The sequence below is a fragment of the Mandrillus leucophaeus genome, unplaced genomic scaffold (assembly GCF_000951045.1).
Source record: "Mandrillus leucophaeus isolate KB7577 unplaced genomic scaffold, Mleu.le_1.0 Scaffold561, whole genome shotgun sequence".
NCBI classification, from domain to species: domain Eukaryota; kingdom Metazoa; phylum Chordata; class Mammalia; order Primates; family Cercopithecidae; genus Mandrillus; species Mandrillus leucophaeus.
The window spans coordinates 893,844-907,651 of record NW_012106042.1 but is presented as its reverse complement, the minus strand read 5'-3'; the positions used below and the strand labels follow the sequence as shown (position 1 = coordinate 907,651).

At 33.0% G+C, this 13,808-nt stretch overlaps 1 protein-coding gene across 1 annotated transcript in view; it reads left to right on the top strand.

The window, feature by feature from the left end:
- ZBBX (zinc finger, B-box domain containing) overlaps positions 1-13,808 on the top strand; it is a 143,378-nt gene that overhangs the window by 55,268 nt on the left and 74,302 nt on the right. The window contains exons 10-14 of the mRNA XM_011998231.1: positions 2,596-2,716; positions 9,757-9,866; positions 10,249-10,349; positions 11,522-11,601; positions 13,230-13,372. Of these exons, the coding sequence (XP_011853621.1) occupies positions 2,596-2,716; positions 9,757-9,866; positions 10,249-10,349; positions 11,522-11,601; positions 13,230-13,372 (555 nt within the window). The remainder of the gene's footprint in view (positions 1-2,595; positions 2,717-9,756; positions 9,867-10,248; positions 10,350-11,521; positions 11,602-13,229; positions 13,373-13,808) is intronic.

Below are 13,808 nucleotides of genomic sequence, written 5' to 3'. Positions count from 1 at the left end.
CCTGCCTCAGCCTCCCGAGTAGCTGGGACTACAGGCGCCCGCCACCACGCCCGGCTAATTTTTTGTATTTTTTAGTAGAGACGGGGTTTCACCGTGTTAGGCAGGATGGTCTCGATCTCCTGACCTCGTGATCGGCCCGTCTCGGCCTCCCAAAGTGCTGGGATTACAGGCTTGAGCCACCGCGCCCGGCTTTTATTTCATTCTTTTCCAGCAGAGAAACTCTGCTGATTATTACTCTTTTATTACACCGTGTAATTTCCAATCTCAAAGTATCACACATCATCTTCTAATTATAATTGAACTTTTAAATAAATTTTATTCAAGTATTTTTCTACATTTCTTTATTACACATCAATTTCACTGATATTTTCAAGACATTATTTGTATGGTCTCTTCTTAGTAGTTTATATCTCAGTATACACCTCATTTTTCATTGACTGTTATTTTATGTGCTTTATACTTACTACTTCACGCATTTTTTTACTTGTCAACCCTGAAAAGTACTAATTATTCTATAGGAATACCTCTTTGTCTACTTTGAAAGCCATAGTATTTAAAATAATACTGTACCGAGTTGAAAAGTCACCAGATCAGAAGTGCAACTCTTTTAAAATTTGTTCTCCATAATGGAAATAACCGTATGATAAAATAATGAATGCTTATTTTAAAAGACTTGCTTATAACAGAAAGTTACCAAGAAGAAAATGAAAACAGCTCAGTCTCATCATATAGAGAAAATCCATGTTAACATTTTGGTACATGTTTTTCAATAAACATAGTTGTGTACACACACATGCTCACACAAAAACTGAGGTAACACTAAATACTATTAGTTAACTTGCATTTTCACTGAGATTCTGTAATGGGCAACTGGCCATCTAATAGAGATATACACAATCATTTGTAGCTCTTGTAGAGTATTCTATATGGCATGATTTAATCAGACATTTATTGATGAATATTTTATTTCTAATTCCCAGTATTATAAAAGATACTATGATAGGCATCTTAGCTATTTGTGCACTTACAGCGTTACCTTAAAATAAATTTCTAAATATAGAAATGTTGTCTCAGTGACTTGTTTTATAAAATTTTAATGAATATTGTCAAACTGTCCTCCAAAAAGATTACTGTGTTGGTTGTACTCTCACTGGTAGGGTGTGACATGACTATTTTCCCATATTTTCTAGTTCTTTAACTTTAGCCAGTTTGGTTGACAATAAATTATTATCATTATAGCTGGCTTTTTACCATTATTTGTGAAATAGACACTATTGACTATTTTTTGTCACTACCTTTTGAGCTAATATTTTAAATACACCATATAGCTAAAGAGTTTCCTCCCAGCAAATATTATTAATTCACTTGCCTGTAGGTCTAGTTATCAACTTATTCACAAGCAAAGTAATCCAGGTCACCTCCCATCTTTATTTCTCGGGAATGTGCCATTGGTAAGGAAGAAAAGTGAATCACGGGCCAGCTGCTTTATCTTCTTCCTCCTCCATCATCCTTCTATGTTTAGAGTTTATATCTCAAACACAGTAGCTCTTCTCTAACATCTAGACAGAAAAAAGAAAGAATTATTTTTTTCTTTTTTTCCCTTTTAGCTCTGCTCTCAAGAAGTCTTGTTTCAAAATGAAAAGGGGAACTAATAGTGGAGGCATTTCTTTTCTCTCATGACTTGCTCATGTCCTTAAGTGCTCTTTCAGTTCAAGGGATTCTAATCAGTGTTTTTCCAAACTTTTTCCAATTGCTTTCCTCAACACTACTCTACTCTTTGGGAAGAATAGAAGTGGGATTTCTTACTTTATTTTTGTTTTAATTTGTTTCCGTTGCTGGCCTGTGGCTGTTTCTGGAAGTTAATCATTAAAGTCTACAGTATGAGGCCGGGACATCCTGTAGTCTTAGTTTATAAAAAAATGTTTTTCCCATCTCTATTTCCCTTGATTCTCCTACATTTTTTTCCCCTTGTGATGTTCAGTTTGGAGACAGGAGTGATATGTGGGAGGGTGGAGAGACTAGTGATCCTGGATTTACACTGCTTTATTTCCCAGATATCTTCATCAGTTTTAAATATCTCTGAATAGTAATTTTAATTTAGTAGTGCTTCAGAAATATCTTAAACATCTGGAAGCAAATTACCACACAGATATAAATTTGTGAAGAAAATTGTCTCCTCCAGATGTCATTATGAGTTATTTATTTCCCATTTCTCATAATGTGTAAATATTATTTTCAGTGGCTATAATACTTTATATATCTGTGTGTTATACCTTTATATATGTGTTTATATAATGTACAATGAATGTTTGTATTTATAATTTTTATTTAAAAGAATGAGTTGCTTTAACAAACCTTCTGAATCATAAGATCCCTTCATTTCAAGAGATTGTTGAAGAAGACTATGTATCCAGTCACTTAATAAACTACCGATATTTAATACTTGTACATTATTTAAACCTTAATCTATTGATTGTATAGGTAAATATTAAAGCATATATGCCTCACAGATGATGAGTTCTACATCTTGGGAGAAGATATGGTAATTTGTAAACTTGCTTGTATTAATTATGCACATTGTGTTTATTTTTACAGACTCACTGGAAGAATGTGAAGTGCAGACTAATCTGAAAATTTGGAGAGAACCACTTAATATTGAAATTAAAGAAGATATTCTATCCTATATGGAAAAATTATGGCTTAAAAAACACAGGAGGTATTTTCTGGAATTGTAATACTATTAGGAAATATGAAAGTTATTTATGTTTCTTTCTTGTATGACATGCCTTCCTATAGCAATTTTATATGTATATTTTATCTTTGCATACATAATTTTAAAGCAAGATTAAATCCCTGTGAAGTTGCTGTTCCAATAAGAATTTTAATTCTATTTATGTATATGATGCATCATTAATTTAGATTTTTCCTTGATAAATGGAAATATGTATATGAGGAAAAGGCACAAATGCAGAAAATAATTTAAGAATAATAACAAAAATAATGTGGTAAATGAAAGATTACTTAGAGAAGACACCAGTTTTTTCCATTAGCATTAACATTTGAGACTATAATTTTCAGAATCTAGTTTTAAATTAATTAAACCTCTTCCTAATTGTATTAATAATAATTAAATATACTTTATTCAAAGAGATATCACCAGATACAATCATCTAGAAATTTTGGCAAAATACGGGTTATTTTTTCGTAGATCTGAAGTGAGGCCTGAGATTCTGTATTTCTGAATTTCTAATAGTTCCCAGGTGATAATGGTTGGATGAGGGTGGTCTTTTTTTGAGGTGCAAGGTGGTGGAGGAGCTCTCTAGAATTTGCTTGATAAGTGGTCATCACACCCTTCCTTCACCTTCAGTTATGCAAAACCATCTCCTGAGGTGGCCCATTCCATCTGTGAAAGAGATATTCATTGAACTGTAATCTGTTTCCAGCTCATTTCTAAACTTGCCTCTAATTCTACCTATTAAGCCCACACAGGTAAAATCTAATTTCTCTTCTCCATGGTATCTCTTCAGATTTTTTAAATCAACCCTCATGTTTTCCGTAAAGCATCTGCTAGATAGGTTAATACCTGCACCACCACTCACCTTCAACTGTTTTCAATGTGCTAGATTTTTTTATTTTGGATTATTTTGAAAAGAGGATATACAGATGGGTTTCAAAATAACACAAAGAATTCCTAAATAACATTCACTCAGCATTCTCTAATGGTAACATCTTACATAAACATAGTGTGTATCAAAACCAGAAAATTGACATAGGGACAACATTATTGACAACTGTACATTTTACTTTAATTTTATCATCAGTGTTTTCACTATTATCCTTACCACGTTCCAGGATCAAGTCCAGGATTACACATTTTTTTTTTTTTTTGTCATATCGCCTTATCCATTACAGTTCTTCAGTCTTTCCCTGCCTTTCATGACCTTAACACTTTTGAAGAGTACTTGCCAGTGTTTCATAGAATGTACTAAATTTGGGCCTGTCTGATGTTTTTTCATAATTAGATTGAGGTTATACACTGTGAGGAAAAATACCACGGAGAATATGTGTCCTTCTCAGTGCGTGACATTCTGGGATCATGATGTCAATATATCTTATTACAGATGATGTTAACCTTGATCACATAGTTAAGGTGGTGCTAAGTTTCTCCACTGTAAAATCACTACTTTCCCTTTATAATTGATAAATATTTTACAGGAGATATATTGAGATGATACATCAATGCTGTTTTCCCTTAAACTTTCACTTCCTAATTTTAGAATTTGTGAGTGAATTTTGCCTGCAGCAGTTAGTACTGTCCTGCTCTATTATTGCTGATATTCTATTTCATTTTTTCCTTCTAAATTTATTAGTTGGAATTCTTAAAAGAAGTGTTCCTTCACCCACTTTTATTTATTTATTCTTTATTTATGTGAACTCACGAATATTTATTTTATTTTGGGGATTGATTTCTAATATTATTGTTATTTATTTTGCAACTCAAATTATTTCTGCTTTGGCCATTGTGGACTCTCTCGGGTTGACTCTTCCATCCTTTTGACTTGTTGTCCTTTTTTTTTTTAGTTAGTTTGCTTTGAACATCTCTTTTTTTCCAGAACTCAAGATATATTTTCTCTTCCCCAGCCAAGGAATTGTTTTTCCAAAAAATACTGATTCCCTTTATTGGGGAATTGTGTTCAGAAACAAAGATCTGGACTCCAGGTGTGGTCATTACTATTCTGGTACTTCTAGGCCTTCTCAGAGGAAGAAACAAGGAAGTACACACACACACACATATACACACACAAATCCACATACACACATATAAATTTTTTTCTGTATCTATCCGTCTGGATATCTATTAAAGTAACATGCATTCACACTCAGGCATTCCGAATCCAAACCAGCATCACATGGTTCATTTCCATTCTCCCTTTGCTTATTTGACAAATTTCTTTCACCTACAGTGAGAAACTTGGCTTTCATTATCTATAATATATTTATTAATTAACCCTAAATATATATATATATGTATTTATACATACAGTAGTTTCAGAATCACTAATATCACTGAGAGAAATGAGGGACAATTAGTTTCAAAATTATTAATAATATCACTGAAATAAATGAATTTTCCACCTAGACTAGAGTGTTTTTGTGTCATGCTTTCTATCTGTAGCCTATGGTATCTAGGCCAAACCGTGTTTTGCAACATCACTTTGGCCACAGTGCTCATTTCTTTCTCACCTCCTTTAAGGTTGGTATGACTTTCATTGGGTTCTGCCCGTATCCTCATTGATTTTTAAAATTTAAATAAACTTGTGGTGTACAGTTCTATGGGTTTTTACCGCTGCATAAAGTAATGTGTCTACCGCAGTACCCCCGCCCCCGCAAAAACCAGTTTCACAACCACAAAAATTACCTTGAGCTTCCTCTTTCTCCTCTTCCCTTTCTTAGTCCATAACGGCTTTCATCTGTTGTCCACCCTTACAAATATGCCTTTTTTTGAAGGTCATATAAATGAAATCATACAGTGTCTGTCCTTTCATGTCCTTCACTTAGCAGAATGCATTTAAGATTCATTCATGTTCTTGTATGAATCAATATTTCTTCTGGCTGGTTTCCAGTTTTTGGCAATTATCGCTAGGTCCTTTAAAATATTTTTGTAACAGGTTTTTCTTGAATATAGGTTATTAATTCTCTGGGTAAATACCTGGGACTGTGATAGGTGGGCTATATAGTAAGTGCATGTTTATTTTTATAAGAAACTGCCAAACTCTTTTCTAAATTGACTGTCCGTTTTGCATTTGCTCCAGCAGTGTATGAGAGTTCCGGTTGCTCCAAATCCTTGTCAACACTTGGTGTTTTCAGTTTTTTTTTTCTTTTGGTTGACATTTTAATGAGGTGTGTAGTTGTATCTCATTGTAGTAGCTTACATGGCAGAGGTTTAAGCTAATTCATTTATAACTAATGTCCAGGCTGTATGTATTTTTTAAAGTATGATGCCCATCATAGCTCTTCAGGCTATTTTTCTTTGCAGGGGTACTGTGGTAGACATATGACTTTATGCATTGGTAAAAATCCACAGAACTTTACACCACAAATTTATTCAAATTTTCAAAGTCAATAAGGATATGTGTAACAGTAGTGTGTATCTGTTAATTGCCTTTTTCTAATTTAGCAATTAGTATATAAATGTAATTCCAGAGTCACTTGTCATTTCTGGTGGCTACCTTTCAATGTTGGGTCATTTTGGATTTCTTATATAGTAAAAGAAGCACAATTTTGCTATTAAGTGACAACTGTCATCTGAGCTTGAACACATACAAGAAAGTTTCATCACAGTCACATCAAGGTCCTGAGCTGTGCTCAATGCTGCGTCTTGGCCAGTTTCCTTAGCAGAAAAGAATACTTAGTGAATATTTTCATGTTCACTAGGGTCTTATTTACATGGTTATTTTTAATGGTAATCTTTTTTTTTGAGCTAATACTTTATGTCTTGATTATAAATGTCAATGTAGGGCAATCTATTTGCAATTCACAGGTTTCTGATGCATTTCTGATGTTTTGCTTCAGAAAAGTTTCTCATGTAAATAACCATGATCATGATTTTGACTTTACTTTTGCCTATTGCTGTGTTTTATATAGTAGGCTTATAAATATATGTTCTATTGCTTTTTTAATATTTTACTGATTTGGACAGCAAAAGTTTTTAAAAATTTTACCTGCAATCAATACAGAAGTATTGATAGACCTTTTATCCCCTAGCTTTATTGAGGTATAAATAACAAATAAAAATCATATATATTTAAGGTTTACAATGCAGTATTTTGATATATGCATACATTGCACAATAATACCTTAATTAAGCTAATATATTCATAATTTCAGTTTTTTGTGTGTGACACTTAAGACCTACTATTAGCTATAGTTATTATGCTGTACATTAGATATCCAGAATTCATTCATCCTGTGTAACTGGAACTTTATAACTTTTGCCCAACATGTTTCCATTTCTCCCAACCTCCAGCCCCTGGCAACCACCATTCTACTCTCTACTTTTGAGTTTGACTTTTATATCAGTGAGATCATGCAATATTTGTCTTTCTGTGTCTGGCCTATTTTACATAGCATAATGTTCTCTAAGATATGGCAACAACCTAAATATTCATCAATGGATGGATAGATTAAAAATATCATGTATGTATAATGGAATATTATTGGGTCTTAAAAAGAAGAAAATCCTACCATTTGTAACAACGTAAAAGTGTTGATAGATCTTAGTAGCAACACCTAGAGTGGATCTTTTAGATATGGGAAAGCTTAAAGAAGGAGTGCAGAAGTTTTGGATTAAGAATATTTTAAAGACAGATGTTAGCAACTAGCTGATATTCTGATTCCAGTTCCCTTACTCTTTTCATTGTGTGTACTTCTCAAGTCTAGCTAATCATCAGTAGCAGCTGGGGGAAGCTTTTACACTACTGATTCCTGGACACCAGAATGAACTAAAAATTAGTGTCTCTAAGAATAGGTGTGAGACCTAGCATAAAAAAAAAGTATTCCTTGGCCATTTGGATGGAAACAGCCTAACACTGATTCATATAATAGATTTAGAACCACTGATCACACATTTAACCAACTGAAAGGGTCAATGCTCAAAAAATATTTGCTAAATTCTAAAAGAGGAAACTATGGTGAAGTAAATGCTATCTGAAATGTATTTTATCATTTATTTATGTGACATCATCTTTAAAAAAAAAAAAAAAAAAAGCACTGGTGCCAGGGTTTGAATATCCAGAATCCAGGATTAGTTCTCTGGCTAACTAGTTGTTTATTTCTGGGAAAATATCACTTCAATTCTTGTGGCCCAAGTTTTCTCATTTGCAAAATATCGAGTTTAGAACAAACAATTTATATGACCCTGTAAACTCCAATAATTCATTATCTAGTTTCTATAAGTCTTTGGTTCAGGGATTTTATGAAGCAAAAAACTTCATAAAGAAAGAATATCTAAATAACAGTATATTTATGTATATGTATGATGAATTTTAGTTTGGTAGATCCATGTCAAATTGGAAAGAGGTTTCTTGTAGATGGATGCTAGTTTGTCTTTGACATAACTCAATATTTTCATCTGTCACCAAATTAAATTATGGATGTAGGATGCCATACTCATCAAATTTGTTAAGACACAAAGTTAAATAATATATAAATATTGTATAGTCATCTGCCAAGACCAGCTCAGTTGAGGAGACCCTAATCCAGCAGCGCTAGAGGAATTAAAGACACACACACATAGAAATATAGAGGTGTGAAGTGGGGAATCAGGGGTCTCACAGCCTTCAGAGCTGAGAGCCCCAAACAGAGATTTACCCACATGTTTATTAACAGCAGACCAGTCATTAGCATCGTTTCTATAGATATTAAATTAACTAAAAGAATCCCTTATGGGAAATGAAGGAATGGGCCGAATTAATTGCAGCAGGAACACACCCTTAAGACACAGATCGCTCATGCTTTTGTTTGTGGCTTAAGAATGCCTTCAAGTGGTTTTCCGCCCTGGGCGGGGCAGTTGTTCCTTGCCTTCATTCCCGTAAACCCACAACCTTCCAACTTGGGCGTTAGGGCCATTAAGAACATGTCATAGTGCTGCAGAGATTTCGTTTATGGCCAGTTTGGGGGGCTTGCTCCCAAAAGTCATCTTATATATACATTACATATGTTGGGAAAACACAGATAACCACAGACTACCAGAAGATTATCAAAATTTTAATGCCTTTAAAGTTGCAGAAGAGGCATTATAAAGGAAGTACGTGGTTAAGAACATGGTCTTTGGGAAGCAGATTACTTGAGTTCAAATTCCTCTTCTGCATTCACTACCTTAATGACTCAACAAGTTGGTACACCATTTTGTGTCTCCGTTTCATCCTCCATAAAATTAAGATTATATTAGTGCCTGTTTAATATCTAATAAAATTTAATGTACCAAAATTTGTTAGAATGGAGCCTGGTATATTTAACATTTTGTATCCCATATTAACTACAAATATCATTAAGAAGGCTCTGCTTTTTACATGAGGACTTCATGAGTTTGCATGGTATGGAAGGGCTGTGCAACTACTCATATTCTTGGCTAAAAAGTGACCCTTCTTTCCAGTAATGTGGTTATATACTATGAAACCAAATATACACTCTTGACCTCTGTGAATTCCTGGGCTTCCTTGCCTTCCATATGAAATGGGCTGCATCAGTCTTCACTGTTAATTAAGTAATAGATAACACAGCCTGAACACCTTACATTTTTATTGTAAGAGCCTATGTTATCACCCTGCTGTTATGATGGAAGTTTAGACAAATGCCTTCAGGTTCCCTTAGAACTCATCAACACAATGCCAAGACTGTGAACTAAAACTCATATTTATAAATTAGGTTTTTAAGTAGCATGGTGTTTTTAATGGACTCCATGTGGCTTTTGAGAGAGCACTGACTTGTAGCATAACTTTGATTTTTAGCTTAAACAAAACTCAGTAGGATATGCAATTTAAAAATCTTCTGTGATGTCAAGTTGATTTACACAGGATTTTCTAGTACATTAAGATTCTGTTATACAACTGTACTTATCTTTGAATTAAAGGTACAGTTATGGTTTCATCATTAATTTTGTATACTCACGCATTTGATAAATAAATCAAGAGCTTGTCTGGGAAAGTTTCAGGTAATATATTTCAGCCTCTTAATTGCTTCTTTCTTATTTTGTAGAACTCCACAAGAACAACTTTTTAATCTGCTACCAGATACATTCCCACATCCATGTGAAACCACTGGTGATGTACAGTGTTCTCAAAATGAAAATGATGAAGATAGTGAAGGTTAGTTCATACTTGATTAGATATTTTTAAAATGTATTATTTCAAATTATATACAATAAGCATTAATCAGAATCTGCTTTTGGTTTTCTTTAATATATTATTCTCAGTTGTACCATGTAATCTTTTATCTTTAGATTAAAATCATGTAGACTCACTTCTTTCCCTTTCCCTGGATATACTTTGCCTTGATTTAGATGGTTTCATTTAAAAATGGAATGCTCATAAATGTGTATTTCACTTGAACTGGGAAAATTGGCGGTATCTGTATTTTTGTGTAGATATACGTGAGAACACTCTTCTTTTTTGGTGGCTATCTTATTTGAAGAAATTGTAAAGTAAGATATATTCTTTGATGATATTATTTGTGAATCTTATTTCCTAGGTGAGGAGACCAAAGTACAACACACAGCTCTTTTATTGCCAGTAGAAACATTAAACATAGAGAGACCTGAACCATCTCTAAAAATAGTCGAACTGGATGATGTAAGTGCATAAATGCATAATGACCATTCATGCTTTTTAGCAGGGAATTCGTAATGTATAGTTACATCTGCATATTATTTTCAATAAGATTTCTCAAATAACTAATATAGCTTGATAGGAAATTTACAGGTGTTTGAGTTCAAATGTGCTTATGAGAATAAAACAATATTATTCTGAATGTAAAGAGTAAATTTGTGAGCTAAACTGGTGTTGTCACTTTTTTTGAATGAATGTGGTATGGGAGTTAAGAAGACATTACACTATTTTAACTTATATAAATGTAGTGTGATATTTTGTTAGTTTAGTTCTATATGTTTTCAGGTTTTTTAAACAAATATCAGTCTCATTACATGGTACCTATTAAAATATAAGTGTAAATTTAGTTTCTTGAATGTCATTTAATATTATTTTCTGTTTAAAGGTAGAAATAGTGTTTAAGACTTAAGAAGTTCAGTAAAATAACTTGAACATGACTTGACCATATATATAGAAGACACCAATAGAATCAACTAGAGCTAGGACCCAGTCAGAGTTAGAGCTCTGGACTGAAGGTTTAGGGTATGATACACTCAGCACATTTCTGACTTTCTAGTAATATAGTAGTTGAATGTGCCACTTGTCCTAGATATTTCTCTTACTGTGGTTGTTACAGAAAATGACTAGAACAGAGAACTTACCTCTTTTAAATACTGCTTTCTTCCTTTCTTAGGTTGAAAGCTTCTGCTGTTTTTGTTCTTTGTGTTTTTTGGCTAGCAACATTTTTATTTCTCCTCTGGATAAATTTGAGAGACTGGACAAAAACACACACACTACATACATGTGGGTATGCCATTCATTACATTGTTGATACACAGAGTAAGTTTATGATGAGCCAGTCAGAGAACTGAAAACCTCCTAGTCACTAATCCACTTGGCAGATAATAGTTACATATTTAAATAGAAGTTATTATTGTTGGGTTGGGGTATTACAATAGTGATAAAGTAATTGACATATCAACCAAATGTTAGTTGAATTTGTTTAGTTCTCCTGGAACTTATGTGTTATAAAATATAATTAGAGCTCTCATAACATCATTTGTTGGAAAAACATACTCTCAATATCACCCATAAGTAAGTTGGTTAATGTGTAATAAATTTTTGTGAACTTACTTATATAACATTAATTTAATAAGACTTATGAAGAGGAATTTGAAGAACCAGAAAATATTGTGCCTTACAAAGTTGAATTAGCTGATGCAGACAGTCAACCAAGGTAAAGTCTTTCTAATTAACTTTGTGTGCATATTGAGCCCCTTCCTGACACACACACAAAATCAACTGTCTCTTTAAATGTGAAATTTGTGGTGTCAAAAAACATGTGACATTAATGTTAGAGTATATTTTACTTAACCCATGCTTAAATTTGTATACAATATTGCTAATATTTAATAACATTTAGCAATTAGAAAACTGTCTAAGTGATAGGCTTGTACTCTTAATATTTGGATTATTAAATAAATTCTTCTGAACTTAAGGGTTGTTATCCTCTGAAATGGTTGATTAACTTTGATATATTTCATATGAACTTTGTTCTTTTCTCCAAAGATACTCTGGTTTTTCTTCAGTTTTCTATGAACCCTAAATAAAATGTTTTATAAATGATTAGACTGAGAGACTAAAAGAGCTCCTGTACTATAAATTACTTCGTAGGTAGATTTTAATGTATAATTAAGTAAATGAAGTGTAATGGTTCACTTTGTAATTGTGTTGGAGAATTTTCTCATTTCCAAATGAAAAATAGTATCTAACTGTATCTGTTAGTGATATTAAAACAGTCCTTTTTTGTTGTTGAAACTGTAGGATTTGTAAACGGTGGAATGAAATTCCTGTCACATAACCCCTCTACTGATTCTTTATTCAGATCAACTTAGGCCCCTGTCAGTATTTTGCAATAGCTATGGGCCTGAGTGATTCCCCTGAACAGAAAAAGCCAGTGTTTAGACACATAGAACCAGCGATCCAGCAGCAAATGTGCTTTTGGAAGTAGAGTTTTTGCAGGAGAAAACTTTCTGTTCAGCAGATAAGAGGTTTATATCCCCCACTCAATCTCCAAGGAAATGAATGGCATTTCTGTTCTCTAATTTGATTCTTTCATATATCTTATCACATGTTTTGCTTTGACTCCTGTGTAAGGTGTTAGAGAAGGCAGAGAAAGTTATTCATCATGGTTTGGCAGTAGTTTTATAGCTTTGGTTTGGAGGTGCCCATAGAACTACATTAATTTTATCTCTCTCCTGGGGATCATGAGTGACACAAGAAGGCCTTTTTGGTTGAGTATAATCCATAAGTTTTATGATGCTGTTCTGTAGAGCTTATATAAATATTAGGTATTATTAAATATATTATTCAGTTCATAAGGAATGTTATTTAAATTATAACTATGCATATAGATAGTAATCATTATTCAAATTTGAAACCTAAATATCACATGCTGCTTTTAAACTCATATCTCATTGATGAACAAATAATATGTTTATCTAGTAGTAAAGCCTTGATTTCATCAGATTTTAATGAGCTTGAAAGATAACACTCCCTTTTTAGAAGAAAATGTAAGAAATCAAACTTATTTCGAGATATTTTGGAAAACAAACTTTCAACTGAAATTTTGCAGTTAAATCAGATTTGGGCCAGTTGCCTATCCCTCTTAAATCCATAATGTTATTAGTTACTTACAGTTGAGAATGTATTCACAGTAAGGTTAAAATAAATATTAAATTAATGTAAATAACCCTGTTCTATTAAGGTTTTACTCTATTTGTTTTAATGACCTGGGACTTTAAAAATTTTCTTTTTGAAACATTTTTTCAATTCTATTATTTTGTTTGTCCCTACATGTGAAAGTTGTGCTTTTCATGATTATCAGAAGAATAGCTTTCTATATGAAAATGACATCCATCAACAACATGTTTTCCATAAGGGAAAGAGAGACTTCTTAAATCTTTGTCTGAGAAACAGCTCTACTTATTACAAAGATAATTCAAAAGGTAACATTTTTCTTGTTGCTAAATATTATTAACAGTGCGTGTTGGTAATTTACTATTGCAGTCTATAAAAGCTTTGGTATGCTGCTCATTTTGAAACCAAAAAAAGCTCAGTACTAAAATGAAAATTGGTTGAAAATATAATTTTCTAGTAAATATGCAATTTAGTCAATGGACAACAGTGTTTGTATGTGTAAGAAAAATCAGCCACTATAGGGTACTCTAAAAGTTATTATAGACTCAGCTAGCATTTCAAAGATTACATAGAAGGCCTTTTAGTGACAAAAGTCTGACTGGCACCCTCTTGCCCTCACTTGCACTAAATATTTTCCGGAAATGGGCCGGGCGCGGTGGCTTATGCCTGTAATCCCAGCACTTTGGGAGGCCGAGGCAGGTGGATCACGAGGTCAGGAGATCGAGACCATCCTGGCTAACACGG